At 42.4% G+C, this 15,842-nt stretch overlaps 2 protein-coding genes across 7 annotated transcripts in view; one reads left to right on the top strand and one right to left on the bottom strand.

Moving 5' to 3' along the window:
- Positions 1-547: 547 nt before the first annotated feature.
- Positions 548-12,443, bottom strand: SUPT7L (suppressor of Ty 7 (S. cerevisiae)-like). Of its 6 annotated transcripts, XM_011956300.1 has the most exons (7): positions 12,350-12,427; positions 11,932-12,083; positions 10,796-10,898; positions 9,610-10,014; positions 6,005-6,329; positions 3,713-3,950; positions 554-2,054 (listed from the first exon to the last, which is right to left on the bottom strand). In XM_011956300.1, exons 3-7 carry the CDS (start codon positions 10,807-10,809, stop codon positions 1,792-1,794), a joined length of 1,245 nt encoding a protein of 414 aa, XP_011811690.1. In that variant the 5' UTR covers positions 10,810-10,898; positions 11,932-12,083; positions 12,350-12,427; the 3' UTR covers positions 554-1,791. The 6 variants fall into 6 exon arrangements, with proteins under 6 accessions (XP_011811689.1, XP_011811691.1, XP_011811692.1 ...); XM_011956299.1 differs by having other exon boundaries at positions 548-2,054; positions 11,927-12,443; XM_011956301.1 differs by having other exon boundaries at positions 548-2,054; positions 9,610-10,227; positions 11,932-12,443.
- SLC4A1AP (solute carrier family 4 (anion exchanger), member 1, adaptor protein) overlaps positions 12,362-15,842 on the top strand; it is a 38,788-nt gene continuing 35,307 nt past the window's right edge. Inside the window, exons 1-2 of the mRNA XM_011956326.1 lie at positions 12,362-13,181; positions 13,731-13,926. Of these exons, the coding sequence (XP_011811716.1) occupies positions 12,519-13,181; positions 13,731-13,926 (859 nt within the window). The 5' untranslated portion in view covers positions 12,362-12,518. The remainder of the gene's footprint in view (positions 13,182-13,730; positions 13,927-15,842) is intronic.

Raw genomic sequence — 15,842 nt, 5'->3', positions numbered from 1 at the left:
TAATCATCTTTGTATCCCTTGCACAGGACCTAGCAAATAATTGGTACTCAATGTTTGCTAGATGAAATAAATTCTCAGTTGGCTACTTTATGGAAACTGACTGCGAAATGGCCACTTTCATTATAAACAAAGGAAAATGAAGGTAAGACTGCAACAGAGGCCAGGCGCAGTGGCTCACACCTGGAATCCCAGCACTCTGGGCATGCAGATCACTTAAGGTCAGGAGTTTGAGACCAGCCTGGCCAACATGGTGGAACCCCATTTCTACTAAAAATACAAAAGTTAGCTGGGTGTGGTGGCACGTGCATGTAATCCCAGCTACTCAGGAGGCTGAGGCAGGAGAGTAGCTTGAACCCGGGAGGCAGAGGGTGCAGTGAGCCAAGACTGTACCATTGCACTCCAGCCTGGGCAACAGAGCAAGACTCCATCTCAAAAATAAATAAATAAATTTTTAAAAAATACTGTGACAGAAAGGGTTTAGATAAATGTGCTAAAGAGTTACAATTGGCAAATGTATAAATTATATGTTAAACTATAACCTCATTTTATTTCTATCATATTCATTCTCAATACCTGGGACATTTAAGGCATTCAATAATGAATTAAAGCTGTGCCTTATTTTGGTCTATATTAAAGGAGTGGTCTAAATGTTACAAGATGTATTCTGCATCAGAAAACCAAACTTCAGCAGTTTAACATGCTGGCATCCATCACCAAGGCATGAAGCAACACATTTGCTAATTATTCCTAATCACTACAGTGCTACAACATTTACTTAATAAATACTGATTTGGTACTTATATGTACAGATAGTCTGATGGATGAGTAACCACAGTTACGTTGTTCAGGACAATGATATAAAGTTGAAAGGTACATATTGCTATGCTTTAAAGGCTGCCTTTACAGTAGCAGAAGCAAAGTGTGCTTAATGGACTGCTGTTCTCTGATGACCAAGCAAATGCAACAAATGAAATATGCACAAGGCTGTCCTTGGACAGTACTTGTTTGCTTTGCTCACAAAGGAGAAAAGGAAAGAAACAATTGAAAATATGTATATGGTGAATGTATGTGAGTCTCAACAGAAATAACAAAGGCCAAAAGAATGAGGATGGATGGAATAAGTAAGTCTAGAGAAGAATATGTGGATGATAGGAGAGAGCTGTCTGAATAAGCAAAAAGGCTATGTCACCATAGACCTCTGATCTTACAAATAAGACACTTCAAAAGCAGCAAAAACAGTTTTAAGAAGGTGACTAACAGATAAGGTATGTTGTGTTTCGCTATTTCCTGTTAGATATTAGTAATGGATTCCCAACGACCTGAGCCAAAAATGAATCAAGTTAAATGAAAACTGACATCTGATATGAGCATATATTATGAGTCTATTCAAGCACAGTTTTGAAGTTAGCAAACATCTAAATCCTCACATCTCTACAAGGTAGGTCAAAGAAGTATGATTCTCAGTTGTACAAGAGAAATGGCTGTAGAGAAGCTAAGTAACATGTCTAGTCATAGTTAAGACAACAGTCGAGGACAGTGCTTTGCTTTGATTGCCATGCCAGCATCATGTTTCATCTGTGAAAGGTGGCTTGGTTGTGGAAAACTATGAAAACTGGATACAAAAGTAAAATGCAACCTTGTTTGGTGACGTCCAGTTCCTCTGGAATAAGGAAAAACCACTTGTGTTTAAGAACAGGAGTCAAATCAATTTTTATGGAAACAGATTCTAATATAAAAACTTTTTCTGTTGGGTCTAGTAGGTCTGGACAAAAAAATCTCCCTCTTTTCCTTTTATATTTTCCTCATCCTCTTCTTGCAGCGCTGGTTGAAAACAGGGGAGGACCCCATGAGGCTGTCAGTGGAGTGGGAACCATAGCTGCTATCTGAGTCATCAGGGCTCTGAGGAATCCCAGCTTCACTCATGCCTGACATGGGCTCCTCGAAGACATCGCTGCCCAGCACACCATGCCCAGAGACATTGCCTTCTTCACTCTCTTGAGGCTCCATTTTCACATGGGCCAGATTCCAAAGAGGAGAAGCATTTACCTCTGCACCTAGAAATAGAGGAAAGGTGGACATATACCTCGTGGTAAGCCAAGTGTAGAACAAAGTAGAGTAAATATATCACTCAGGACCAACTAATATTCTTTGAGCTCAGTTTTCACTCTGATTCTGTACTTGTCAGGAGAATATGGTTGTTATTCTCTGCTTCAAAAAGTTAACCATCACAAAAAAATTACTGGCTCTGATTATCTTCTTTTCCATTTCTTTTACCTTTCTTTCCTCTACCTCACCCACTCCCATTTTCCCTAAACCAGGGAAGTGAAACTAGGCAGATGGAAAGATCCCCTGTCTCACAGCCCAAAGACATGCACAACCACAGGCCTTGTTCAGCTCTTTAGTTTGCCTGTCCTTCCTTCTTTTATGGGGCCATCTTGTTTTCCTGCCTTTTGTTTGGGTGTCTGGTCATCTCTCACATTATGAAAAGTTAACGGTCACTACATAATGCTAACAGCAGTTCTCTACCTGGTGTCCTTTGAAGAGACATGGTCCCGAAGACCATAACAATTTCTCTTTGGCCCTCCCATCTCTCTATGTGTTCTATCAATGCTGCTCTCTTATGGTTATTCTTCCATAGTGAAAGGCTGTCTGCCCAACACTTTTAAAATGTGTTTTACTTTTAAAAGTACTTTTAAAAGTGTGACCTAATTCCATTTAGACCACATTTGAGGATTTGCTATTTGAGTCATTTGTGCATTGATGAAATGACAATTTATATGTGTAAACAACTGAGTGCCCAGACTAATTGGCAACCTAACTGACACATAACCAGTTAGTTGTCCTGGCTCCTAAGGTAATCACAGAGTCTGGAAAAAGAAGCCAGATACCTCTAACTGGGAAGCCTTTTTTTTTTGTTTTGAGACGGAGTCTTGCTCTGTTGCCCAGGCTGGAGTGCAGTGGCACGATCTTGGCTCATTGCAAGATCAGCCTCCGGGGTTCACGCCATTCTCCTGCCTCAGCCTCCTGACTCAACCTCCTGAGTAGCTGGGACTACAGGTGCCTGCCACCATGCCTGGCAAATTTTTTGTATTTTTAGTAGAGACGGGGTTTCACCATGTTAGCCAGGATGGTCTCGATCTCCTGACCTCGTGATCTGCCTGCCTCGGCCTCCCAAAGTGCTGGGATTACAGGCGTGAGCCACTACACCTGGCCGGAAGCCCTATTTCAGAGTCTTTCATCTTCAATTTGTTAGAGTACTTTAGCAGGGAAGCAAAACTCTGAGAACATCCTTGAGCAATTACCACTCCCCCATCTATCTGGCAGCTGTCTTATTCAATGAAGTACAAGCATCAGAAAGGACCAATACAGAATACTAAAAAAAAAATACTGAAGGAGGAAGGGGATAGCTTCCCAACCAGCTGGATCAGCTGAATCAGCCTTGGTAATCAACAGGACAACACATATTGCATCTACATCTTAACTAGGGATTATTTTAAAGAATGCCTGTAAAGCTGCTAATCCTCTCTTCACTAATTAGAAAGAGAAGAATGCTGGGATCTCTAGATAGGTGAAACTGTATTCATTTTAGGACTTTCCATTGTGTCCACTGCTGCTTTTGTTCTTCTACCTCTTGAGCTTGATTCCAAAAAGCAAAAAGTACTGAAATTGGCAGATCTCCCAGAATCAAAGTGAGTAAGTTTATTTGTCTTACTTGAAGCCTGTGGTGAAGCTTCAACCTCCAGGTTAGATGGGAAGCGTTCACTCTGAGCCCCAAGCACTCCCATAGGCAGTGACTGGTCTCCAGAAGCAAGGTCAGCCTCTAGCTCCTCACTGACAGGAAAGGTGATATCGCTCACAGGTTCCTCCTTGATCTTCACAGGTTTCATGTCCTCTGTGGCCTTCTCAGGATTGACAATCCTTTCATATTCTTCAGAGAGTTGCTTACTAATCTGTTGGCAAGCAAGAGTCAATTTTCCAAGGAAATGTTAAAAGCAAGTTGTATAGTCAGCTTGTGACATCCCATGGAAAAGCCAAGAGAACATGAATAACAGAATTTTAAAACATTCACTGCCAATGGTAGGGATTTGTTTAAGGTGTTGAGTTTGCATTTATGAGTGATTAGAGATATGTAAAGAAAATTGGTTTGGCAGAGAATGTGTATGTGATTAATTAAAAGTAACATAAAGGTAGCCGGGCGCGGTGGCTCACGCCTGTAATCCCAGCACTTTGGGAGGATGAGGCGGGTGGATCACCTGAGGTCGGGAGTTCAAGACCAGCCTGACCAACATGGAGAAACCCCGTCTCTACTAAAAATACAAAACTAGTCGGGTATGGTGGCACATGCCTATAATCCCAGCTACTTGAGAGGCTGAGGCAGGAGAATCGCTTGAACCCAGGAGGCGGAGGTTGCAGTGAGCCAAGATTGCGCCACTACACTCCAGCCTGGGTGACAAGAGCAAAACTCCATCTCAAAAAAAAAAAAAAAAAGTAACATAAAGGCAAAAAAAAAAGTGTTAAAACAGAACTGTTACATTTTTTTTTGGCTATAAAAATTAACAGGAGGCTGGGCACAGTCATTCACACCTGTCATCCCAGTACTTTGGGAGGCCAAGGCGGGAGGACCACTTGAGCCTAGGAGTCTGAGACGAGCTTGGGCAACATCCAGTGAGACCCTATCTCTACAAAAAAAAAAAAAAAAGAGCTGGGCATGGTGGTTCACATCTGTGGTCCTAGCTACTTGGGAGGCTGAGGTGGAAGGATCACTTGAGCCTAGCAGGTCAAGGCTGTAGTGAGCTGTGACTGTGCCACTGCACTCCAGCCCGGGCAACCCTGTCTAAAAAAAGGAAAAAAAAGTTGACATATGTATCCTAGGTGAATAATCAATGGTTTGGGAAATCTGGATCACTTAACAAAGACTTTTTTTCTTGGGTGTTAAATATTTTAGACCTGCAGAGACTGAAACAGTGAACAAATGACTTAAGAGCACAAGGGCTGAAGAGATTAGATATTTCTGGTTCCAACCAGAATCACCCCCCACCAACCCATCCTCCAGGCAATATCATTTTACTTTTTTTCACAGCACTTAACATTATACAAAATTGTATTTTTGTGAGTATGTGCTTAGAGATAGCTAAGTCTTGCTATATTGCCCAGGCTGGCCTTAAACTTCTGGCCTCAAACAATCCTCCCACCTCAGCCTCCCAAGCAGCTATATTAGATATATATATTATAATTCTAGTCAAACCGTTATATTAGCTGCTTGGGAGGCTGAGGCGGGAGGACTGCCAGTAGGAGATCTATGTTTTCTTTTTTTTTTTTCAGACAGGGTCTTGCTCTGTCACCCAGGTTGGAGTGCAATGGCACAATCAGGGCTCGCAGCAGCCTTAACTTCCTGGTCTCAAGTGATCTCACCTCACAGTCCCGAGTAGCTGAGACCACAGGCATGGCCACCATGTCCAGCTAATTTTTATTTTTAAATTTTCTATACAGATGGGGGTCTCACTATATTGTCCAGGCTGGTCTTGAACTCCTGGCCTCAAGCAATCCTCCCACCTCAGCTTCCCAAGTAGCTGGGATTACAGGCATGTGCCATCATGCCCAGCTCCTGAAATTGTTTTATCATTTTTTGTTGACTTGTGTTTGTTTCCCTTCAAAAACAATGTACGCTCAGGTAACTTAGTAACTGCTGAATCCCACAATGCTCAACTCTCAACAGGCACTCAATAAATACTTGATGAATAAAATCAGACTACCTGCATTCTCTCAGATTCCATATACTTGTGGATAGTTTCTTCCAGAGGAAGTATCTGTGAATGTGGCCGTTCATTGACTAAAGGAGACCCATTTGGCCAGGAACATCGCTAGGGCCATCATAAAAGTATGTTAAGTTCACTCGGTTCCAAGACTCTGTGCTCTGCACTCTAGACCAAGTGTTATGGGATCCTGCTGAACACTCCTAGATTGCACAGACATCTGTGCCCACTTTTCAACAGGGTCGCCTCACCTGTAGCATGTAACTGTGATAGTCCTTGATGCGGTGCTGCCAGAACTTCTGGAGGGAGAGCACACTGCCGATACCCACTTCATGGAATACCTGCTCCATCACATCTGGAAAAGGAGTCTGTCCCAGCCGGGCCTCCCGGTCCACAGCAAAACGCAACAACTTGGTAAACTTCAGGCAATACTCATGTGCCACATCAGTTAGGGTCTCCAGGACACTTTCATTAGCACAGTCAAAGCCTGCGTGGGCCAGGATTGTGGCCACTGCCTGGTAAAGTAGCTGCCGACAGGAGTGCCAGCTGAGCTCAGTCACAGGTTCCCCTTTCCCACTGAAAGTGGAGATATGATGGTGTTATTAATGTTCTTGCAAAGGGGTGACCTCACCTGTCTCCCCAGGAGTTTTACAATTCCAGCCAAGCCACTGGCCTAGCTTTCCAGGGAAATTCTATCCAAGTTACATAGCTCAGTTTCATCCTGCTGCTATCAGGACATGTCTTAGCAACCCATGGTCATATCTTTGATCTCCTCCAAAGACATAGTTTGAATAGGCGATACATGTCTATAATACACAGTCCAAAAGGATATCTAGTGAAAAGAAAGTTTCCTTCTAGCAACTGTTCAATTTTGATCACTTTTAGGATTAAGTTTAACAGTATAGCCCAGACACTGCTCAGTGATGCTCTAATTATTTTACCATAACCTAGTTTTCATACATGCTGGGCAATATATTAATACAAACTTTTAGAAATTCACAGTTCCAATAAAGAGATTCTTCACAGCTTGCCAGGAGTTTAAGATTCTTAGATTCTTATAAAATTACAAGGGACCATTTCAAAACAGGGAAGGCAACTCAATTTTATAAAAGCAGTTTAAAACATATATAGCTTATAAAGCATTTTCATCCTATCCTGTGTTGTGCAATGGGTAGGGTCTGCATTATTATTTCTATTTGCCAGGAGAGGAAACAGGTTCAGAAGGGCTGACTTGCCAAAATTTGTTTACATGTTATTAATAAGTGGTAAAGCTTCTGACTCCAGAAACCGTATCCTTCATAATACACCATTTTGCCCCAATCACCACTGCAGAAATCTTAATATTTCCAAGAAAAAATTTAAGAAAGCTATTTGATCTAAAAATAACTTAAGAAGCTTTTAATAATTTACCTGTCTCTTGAAATTTCCTATGGGCTTCTGCCTATCCCTGACAAAGGAATTTATTTTGCCAATAAAAATAAAATAGAGCACAGAAAATCATATTTCCTTGGTTCATACTTGGCATGTGTCATCACGCACTGTACAAAAGTATCCGAGGGGTTATCCACCCACTAAACCCTGACCTGTTCAATAGCAACTATTGCAGTTTACATAATAGTTTGAGAATAAGACAATTAATTGCCAAGCAACTTTTCATTTACTATCGTCATCATTTCCATGGCCAGTGTCTCTCGGCCAAAAGCTAAAGGCCTCAGAGGTACCTAATAAACAGAGACAACTAAACCAATATCACTTTCCTAGAATAATACGTGGACCTCTTTCAAAGGAAAATAATTTTTTGGTGGCCTCATAGCTGATGTGAATTATTTTTGTTATACAGTTTCTTAAATATGTATAAAATAAAACCATGTACAAACTTTTGATGGTTATGGCTCTTACTAACAATATAAATTTGATACAAAACTAAAAATGAATAAATAACACTATCAATTTAATATGATAGATAACATTATGTTGTTGAAATTAAATTGCCCTCAGTATGTGAATACAGTATTGATCACCACAGAGCAAGTTTTTTGAGTTGGGCGTGTCTATGCTAGCATATATTTGCTGTGCATGTAATAACAGTTATGCCTCCCCTTTTCATTATTCCAGTGACTTCAGAACTTTTTATTACAGTGGACCTTGATATAATCTGGCCTTCACCTGGCCCAACTGCAATGCAACCCTTATGTATTTAGTCTATTTCTGTACTTTTCTCGTTAGTTTGGGAACCATTAAAATAGTATTACTGGCAACAGGTATATGTAATAAATAACAAATAATATCACTTCTGTAGTATTCTTGCCAAACATATTTAATCTGAATCTAATCTTGAGGAGATAATCAACAAATCCAGTAATTGCGACATTCTACAAGTGACCTGAACTCATAAGACTCTAAAGAGGCATAACAACCAGATACAATGCATGAATCTTTGTTAGGTCCTGGACTCGGTGGGGAGGGGGAAGATATTTACAAAAGATAATTGGAAGAATGTGAATATGAACTTATTAAGTAGTATTTAATGTTCATTTACTTTGGTGTGTTAATGGTATTATGAGTATGCAGGAAAATTTACTTATTCTTAGGATATGCATGCTGAGGAATTTAGGGGTGAAATATGGCGATGTCTGCAACTTCCTTTAAAATGTTTGGGGGAAAATGTGTGCATACACAAGTATGCATATATGTATGTTTGTATATGTGTGTATATATGTGTATACACACACAAATGTGAGAAAGTAAATGTGGCAAAATGTTAAACATTGGTGATTCATGGTGAAGGGTATTTGGATGTTTGTTGAGTACTACTTACACATTTCTGTAGGTTTGGCAAATTTCAAAATGAAAAGAAAAAAAGTAATTGTTTGGCATTAAATACAATTTGCACACTGACATCTAGTAGTAGCTCTAGGTTATAAGGCAGTCCCCTTCAGAGGATGTAGAGCAGGGCTTCTCAAACTTAAATGCACATACAAATCTCCTGGAGATCTTGTTAAAATGCAGATTCTGATTCAGGAGGACTGGGTGAGGCCTGAGATTCTGCATTTCTAAAAAACTCCCAGGTGATGTTGATGCTGCAGATCTTGGACCAGATATTGAGTAGCAGGGATCAATAGTATTTTTATATTTTCTTTTTTTTTTTTTTCCCAACAGGGTCTCAGTCAGTCACCCAGGCTGAAGTGCAGTGGAGTCATCTGCAATCTCTGCCTCCCCTGGGTTCAAGTGATTCTCGTGCCTCAGCCACTAAACCTGATTAATTTTTGTATTTTTAGTAGAGATGGGGTTTCCCCATGCTGGCCAGGCTGATTTTGAACTCCTGGCCTCAAGTGATCCACCCACCTTGGCTTCCTAAAGTGTTGGGATTACAGGCTTGAGCCACTGTGCTCAGCTTCTATTATTATTTCTTAAACTATGTTATCAAAATGAAAACACACAATTTAAAGATTCTTGTATGGACTTGTGGATTCCTAAAAATACCAGAATAAGTCCATGAATCCCAATTTGAAGACACCGAGTTAAACCCATAATATATTTTTTATATTAAAGAGAAAGACTAGATCCTAAGAACTATGAGGCCATGGCCTTTTTTACATACCAGTGTATTACCCTGCTCCTAGTAAAGTGCTTGGCACATAGTAAGCACTCAAAAAATTAAAAAATACAGACCCTGAATTCTGAAGACTGGCATTCAAAACTTAGACATCTCACTAATTACCTGAGAAACCTTGGCCAAGTCAACTACTCTTATCCTCATTTTCCTCGCATGGAAATGGAAATGCTATTACAAGCTTAACAGGGTTGTTGGGAAGATGACTTGAGAAAAGTAAGATACAGCAAAGCCTTGCCTTACCGATAAAAGTCACTCTCTGGGTCACTGTGCCGGATCTGGAATGGTGCATTGGGATTTTTACAATCTAAAGGCAGGAGGTCATCAGGGAGAGGAGGTGACCCAGGGCACGAGGGAAGAGGTTCACTCTCTTCAGTTTTTACACCTTCTGTCTGCTGCTGATTCTGGGCCTGTGCTGTGGCAATAAGGTTGCGAAGTCGTCGGTTGTGCTGAATCAACTGAATCGTATGGATGGTGAGACTACATGGCTCTGAGGGGATGTCCAGCATAGTGGGGGGCTTCGGCTTGTTGGCTGAGGGCTGGTGCAGGGGTGGGTCATGGACTTCCACCAGACGGAACTCCCGTGGGAGCAAATCAAAGGAACTTCTGTTGGTCTGGCTTGATGATATTGGTATCTCTCCCCAGTATCTCAACATTTTGGAATAAGAAGAGAAGAGGTCTCAGGATAAATGTAGACGATAACCTAAAAGTAATGTGTTTAAATCCTGGCAACTTTAGATTATAGGCTTCTGTAGTGAAAAATACGAGGTCTAGCCAGCTATTTATGTAAAAAGCAGGCTCTTTGTGACCACTTAGAAAAATGTCAGTGTCAGCAAAACTGCAGGACCAAAGATGTTCTCCCTAAACAAAACTGTTAGATGCTGGTTATTGTCATACTATGACAATTCCTACTACACTGAACCACAGGGTAGAATTTGGGTCATTAGTGGACCAACTACAACAGCATCTGGAGCTCTAGTATCCCTATTTCCATCTCACTCACTAACTCATTACCAGAACTACCATCATGCTCAATCCTGAACAATAAGCAAGGCATGATAAAGTATCTTGATACATTTGTGCTGGATCAATAGGAGAAAAGCAAGTAGCGTTAAAGATAGCAAGAAGTGGTTCTTATTATGTGTGTCTTAGGCATGGTCCTGGTGGAAAAATTTATGAACCACTAATATAAATGGCATTATGCTTTTAACTTTTGACATATAGAATGTGAGGAATGTGAGAGATTTCTGCTGCCTCCTAATTGGTATCCCTTCCTCCAATCTCTCTTTGTATGTAATCTATTCTCTACACTGCTGCTAGACTTACTCATTTTAAAACTTAAATCTAATGGCTTCCCATTGCCTACTGGAAAAAGTCAGAATTCCTTGGCTTACCATTCAACAAAATTCACAATCTGGTTTCAACTCACCTTTGCAGATTCATTGTCCATATGTCTCTTCAAGTTCAACAAACATTTATCAAATGCCTGGCATTCTGTGCGGGTCAAAGACTGATAATGTGAGATCCTTGCCCTGAGGTGAGGAAGACAAACAGAAGCAGAATATTTCAGTATGAAAGTACGTGGTAAGTACTGTTCTAGAGGTATATGGACCTGGCGTAGTGGAAGCACAAAGGAGGAACACCCTGGGTGAAATGACTACCTTTGTTCTAACAACATTATACTACTCAGTTTCTTGAGAATGCTATACATTTCCACAGTTGGCACTTCCAGCTGTGAACTCTGCCAGAAATGCTCTGCCAACCCTGCACATCCCTGGCAGACTCATATTCATTTTTAAGTACAGCATAAGTCCCCACCCTCCGTCACTTCCCCAGTGCATCTCCCTTTCTCTATTCTCACAGTGCTTTGCATGTCTACGTCACAGCATTTATCCTTGGATTTTAATTAGCACTTATTGCAATAGATTTTTTCCTCCTATTTCTTATGGCCATGGTCTTGTTCCAGGACCAGGCACAGAGAAATATCTATCTGGCATTTCTTGAATGTTTACTATATACCAGACTTCACCTTTTTTGTTTGTTTCTTTTTTGAGACAGGGTCTCACTCTGTAGCCCAGGCTGGAGTGCAGTGGTACAATCATAGTTCACTGCAGCCTCAACCTCCTGGGCCCAAGAAATTCTCCCACCTCAGCCTCTGGAGTAGCTGGGACTACAGGCGTGAGCCAGAATTTTTTTTTTTTTGGCGAGACAGGGTCTCGCCATGTTGCCCAGCCTCCTCTGGAACTCCTGGGCTCAAGCCACCCTCCCGCCTCAGCCTCCCGAAATGTTGGGATTACAGGAATGAGACACCGTTCCGGCTGGCATTTATTGTTTAATTCAATTCTTCCAACAACCTTATGAAGCTAATAATCTTATTCCCATTTTTCAGAGTGAGGGCTGACGCCTAGTGTCTTGCCCAATGTCACAAATGGCGAGGTCGAAAATCGACAGTCTCCAGAGTCTGCACTCTTAACCACTAAACTATTCTGCCTTAATAATTAATTTCAGAAAAAAATAAATGAATGAACGAAATAAAAAAAAAGTCGCCCTCTTCCCTTACTTTACCGAAAGGAGCAGGAAGAACAGGTACTGAGCCCAAGGAATGCCCAAGTCCCTCCAGGGGTTTTCTCGGTCACAGTCCGCCGGCGCAGGCGCCAATCAGAGGGTCCTGAGGTCGCCTGCTGTCCAGAGCAGCCGGAAGAAGGGGAGGTCTGTACCTGAACCGAGACAAGGAGGTACCACACTACTCACTGCTGCCTTGCAGAGCGGGCTGGGCGTCTGTCTGGACCCCGAGAGGCCTGAGGCAAGGGTCGCGTCAAGCCCCAAAAGCTGGTTTGTCGATTAGTGAGCTAAGACCGCCGGAAGCGCTTCTTCTCAATCAAGCTATGCAACAGGAAGTCATTATGATCTCGTTGTAACCTCTAAAGATGTCCCCGTTCTGCACAGCATCCCGATAACCGTTTTGTTTTTCTCGTATTATGACCTTTTCGTGTTAGCACCAATTTGCAACTCTCCAGGTCGTGAAGGAGCAACTTCACCATCGCCGCCTGCAGACGCCACTGGGCCCTTGGGAGAGTGGGACGTGTACAGGAACGTAAAGACCGAAGGGTGAGGTTTCGAAGGAGCGGATTTCGAGGTTGCACCGGTTGAGGATGGCTGACATTCTGTCTCAGTCAGAGCCGCTGGCATTGCAAGAGCTCAGTGGGGACTTCAAGAAGCCAGCTCTGCCGGTGCCCGCAGCGGCGCGGAGTAAGGCCCCGGCCACCAGTTCTTCAAACCCTGAGGAGGTGCAGAAGGAAGGGCCCACTGCGTTGCAGGACTCCAGTTCTGGGGAGCCCGACGTCCCTCCTCTTCAGCCGGACTGCGGGGATTTTAGGAGTCTACAGGAGGAGCAGTCGCGCCCCCCGACAGCGGTTTCTTCCTCTGGCGGTTCAGCCAGGGCTCCCCCCTACCAAGAGCCTCCATGGGGTGGCCCTGCCACAGCCCCCTACAGCTTAGAGACCCTGAAGGGCGGCACTATCCTTGGCACCCGTAGCTTGAAAGGGACGAGTTACTGCCTTTTCGGGAGGCTGTCTGGCTGCGACGTGTGCCTGGAGCACCCTTCGGTGTCTCGGTACCACGCAGTGCTGCAGCACAGGGCGTCCGGCCCTGACGGAGAATGCGATAGCAGCGGGCCAGGCTTCTACCTCTACGATCTGGGAAGCACTCATGGCACTTTTCTCAACAAAACTCGCATCCCACCTCGCACCTACTGTCGAGTCCACGTTGGGCATGTTGTTCGCTTCGGAGGCAGCACCCGGCTCTTTATCCTGCAGGTAGGTAGAAAAACCTAGAATTGAAATCTCAGGCTCATTGGGCTGCGTTCTTGGGCTTCTTAAGCTTTTGATGAGGAAGAAGAATCTCCCACTCAGCGATTACAAAAGTGAAGGAATCAAGTCTGGCCTATCATCTCCAGAGCGCTGTACGCATTGCCGTATTTCTGAAAGTCATGTTCACAATCCCGAACTCTAAAATAGTTTTTTGTTTGTTTGTTTGTTTGTTTTTTGGCCAGGTGCGGTGGCACGCGCCTGTAATCCCAACACTTTGGGAGGCCCAGGCGGGAGGATCGCTTTAGCCCAGGAGTTTGAGAGGAGGCTGGGCAACATGGCAAGACCCTGTCTCTAAAAAAAAAAAAAAAAAAAATTAATTAGCCAGGCATCATGGTCCCAGCTACTCGGGAGGCTGAGATGGGAGGATCACCTGAGCCAGGAGGTCACGGCTGCAGTGAGGTGTATTCCAGCCACTGCACTCCAGTCCAGCCTAGGCGACAGAGCAAGACCCTGTCTCTAAATAAATAAATAACCTTTTTTTCCTTGGTTCATCAGGGACCAGAGGAAGACCGAGAGGCAGAATCCGAGTTAACAGTAACACAGTTGAAGGAATTGCGCAAGCAGCAACAAATATTGTTGGAGAAGAAGATGCTAGGAGAAGACTCAGATGAAGAAGAGGAAATGGATACCTCTGAAAGGAAGATAAATGCTGGTAGCCAAGATGATGAGATGGGTTGCACCTGGGGAATGGGTAAGAAATTAAAATTGCTGCCGGAGGTTAATATTTTACGTTCATTACTAGTGGTAGCCTTAAATGTTTTTCTAAATCATACAGCTTTTCATGGGTCACATGAGGTAACCAAAACCCGGAGTGATTCATTAACTTTACTGATGTAAAGAAATTGACTTATAGGCACTTCGGATTTTTTAAAAATTTGTTTTTAATGCACTCTATTGTTCAAAACTTGTCCTAGGCATAAAATTATTATTTTTACAATTCTAAAATTTTATATTTATTAAGTATTGACCTTGTGCTATGTGATTATCATTGGAGGGGGTGGAACTCTATTCAATCAAATAAATGGGATGTTATTCAATATAGGATATTCTCTTGAATTTTTTGTACTTTGTGAAAATATCCTGAAATGTGGAATATCTAATCAGAGAAAGCTGGTCCCTTAGCCAAAATAATAAACTTTCTTTAACACCAGATATTTTAGAAAATGGATATTCAGGAGATGGGAGTATAAAAAGGTAGAAGATGGCCTTAATATATAGTTGGGAAGATAGGAAAAGTTACGAAATTACTTGTGCTAAGTGCCAAACAAAAGCTAGAACCATAAGTAAGCCAGAGTGAAAGTTTGGAGAAGAGAGAACAGTCCCTGGGGACTTAGTTAGACCTGTGTTGTCTGATATGGTAGCCACTAGCCACATGTGGTTACTGAGCACTTGCAGTGTGGCTAGTCCCACGTGACATGTGCTGTAAATGCAAAATACACACTGAATTTCAAAGACTTAGTCTGAAAAAAAGAACATAAAATATCTCTTTCATGATATTTTTATATTGATGACATGCTGAAATGACAATTTTATCTGTTTCTTTTATTTTGTAATGTGGCTAATAGAAAATTTAAGATTATACATACAGCTTTCATTATATTTCCGTTGGACAGCACTGACTTAGATCTTTGGGAAACTTTATTTTTTTTATTTTAGTAAAGACGGGGTTTTGCCATATTGGCCAGGCTGGTCTTGAACTCCTTACCTTGTGATCCACCCCCTCCTCTTCCCCGCTTGGCCTTCCAAAGTGTTGGGATTACAGGCATGAACCACCACACTCAGCAGGGAAACTTTATAAGCATAAGGATTTTTGAGCTGGAACTTGAAGGAAAGGAAAAAGCCTTATGAAGTTGAGTATTGGGATTGGTATTCAGGGTAGGGATTGATGATTTTAAGGAAGTTGTGAGTAGACCAGTCTATTTGGCAGATGTAAGAAGTATTAGGAAATTATATTGGAAACGAAAGTTAGATATGAGTATGAGAGAACAAGAATGCCAGACTGAGGAGCTCAAATTTTTTTCCACAATGGTAATTTTACTTTTAAAATATAATAATAATGGAGAAAAAAACATTAAGGTGCCATGAAAACGTTTTGATTTATCACACAATTTAGAAAACCTGAATATGCTCATACTGGTGGGTTGTGTTTGTTCCACCCGTTGTCCCTGCAAGTATATATTATTTTTCATCACAGATAAACTACATCTTTTTTTTTTTATTTTGGAGACAGAGTCTTACTCTGTCACCCGGGCTGGGGCTGGAATGCAGTAGCGTGATCTTGGCTCACTACAACGTCTTCCTCCCAGGTTCAAGCAATTCTCTTGCCTTAGCCTCCCGAGTTTTTTTTGAGACGGAGTCTCGCTTTGTCGCCCAGGCTGGAGTGCAGTGGCGCCATCTTGGCTTACTGCAAGCTCCGCCTCCCAGGCTCACGCCATTCTCCTGCTTCAGCCTCTGGCGTAACTGGGACTACAGGTGTCCGCCACCATGCCTGGAGAATTTTTGTATTTTTGGTGGAGATGGGGTTTCACCGTGTTAGCCAGGATGGTCTCGATCTTCTGACTTCGTGATCTGCCCGTCTTGGCCTCCCAAAGTGCTGGGATTACAGGC

The sequence above is a fragment of the Colobus angolensis genome, unplaced genomic scaffold, assembly GCF_000951035.1.
Source record: "Colobus angolensis palliatus isolate OR3802 unplaced genomic scaffold, Cang.pa_1.0 Scaffold413, whole genome shotgun sequence".
NCBI classification, from domain to species: domain Eukaryota; kingdom Metazoa; phylum Chordata; class Mammalia; order Primates; family Cercopithecidae; genus Colobus; species Colobus angolensis.
Note: the sequence above shows the minus strand (reverse complement) of the source record. Positions and strands in the feature narration are given on the sequence as shown.

Excerpts from the sequence above, each read along its gene's own strand:
- SUPT7L (XM_011956299.1), bottom strand. Across the intron at positions 6,330-9,609 it reads CCAGAGAGTGACTTTTATCG|TGGGAAAGGGGAACCTGTGA; the intron begins GTAAGGCAAGGC and ends CTCCACTTTCAG. Across the intron at positions 2,055-3,712 it reads AGCTTCACCACAGGCTTCAA|GTGCAGAGGTAAATGCTTCT; the intron begins GTAAGACAAATA and ends CTCTATTTCTAG.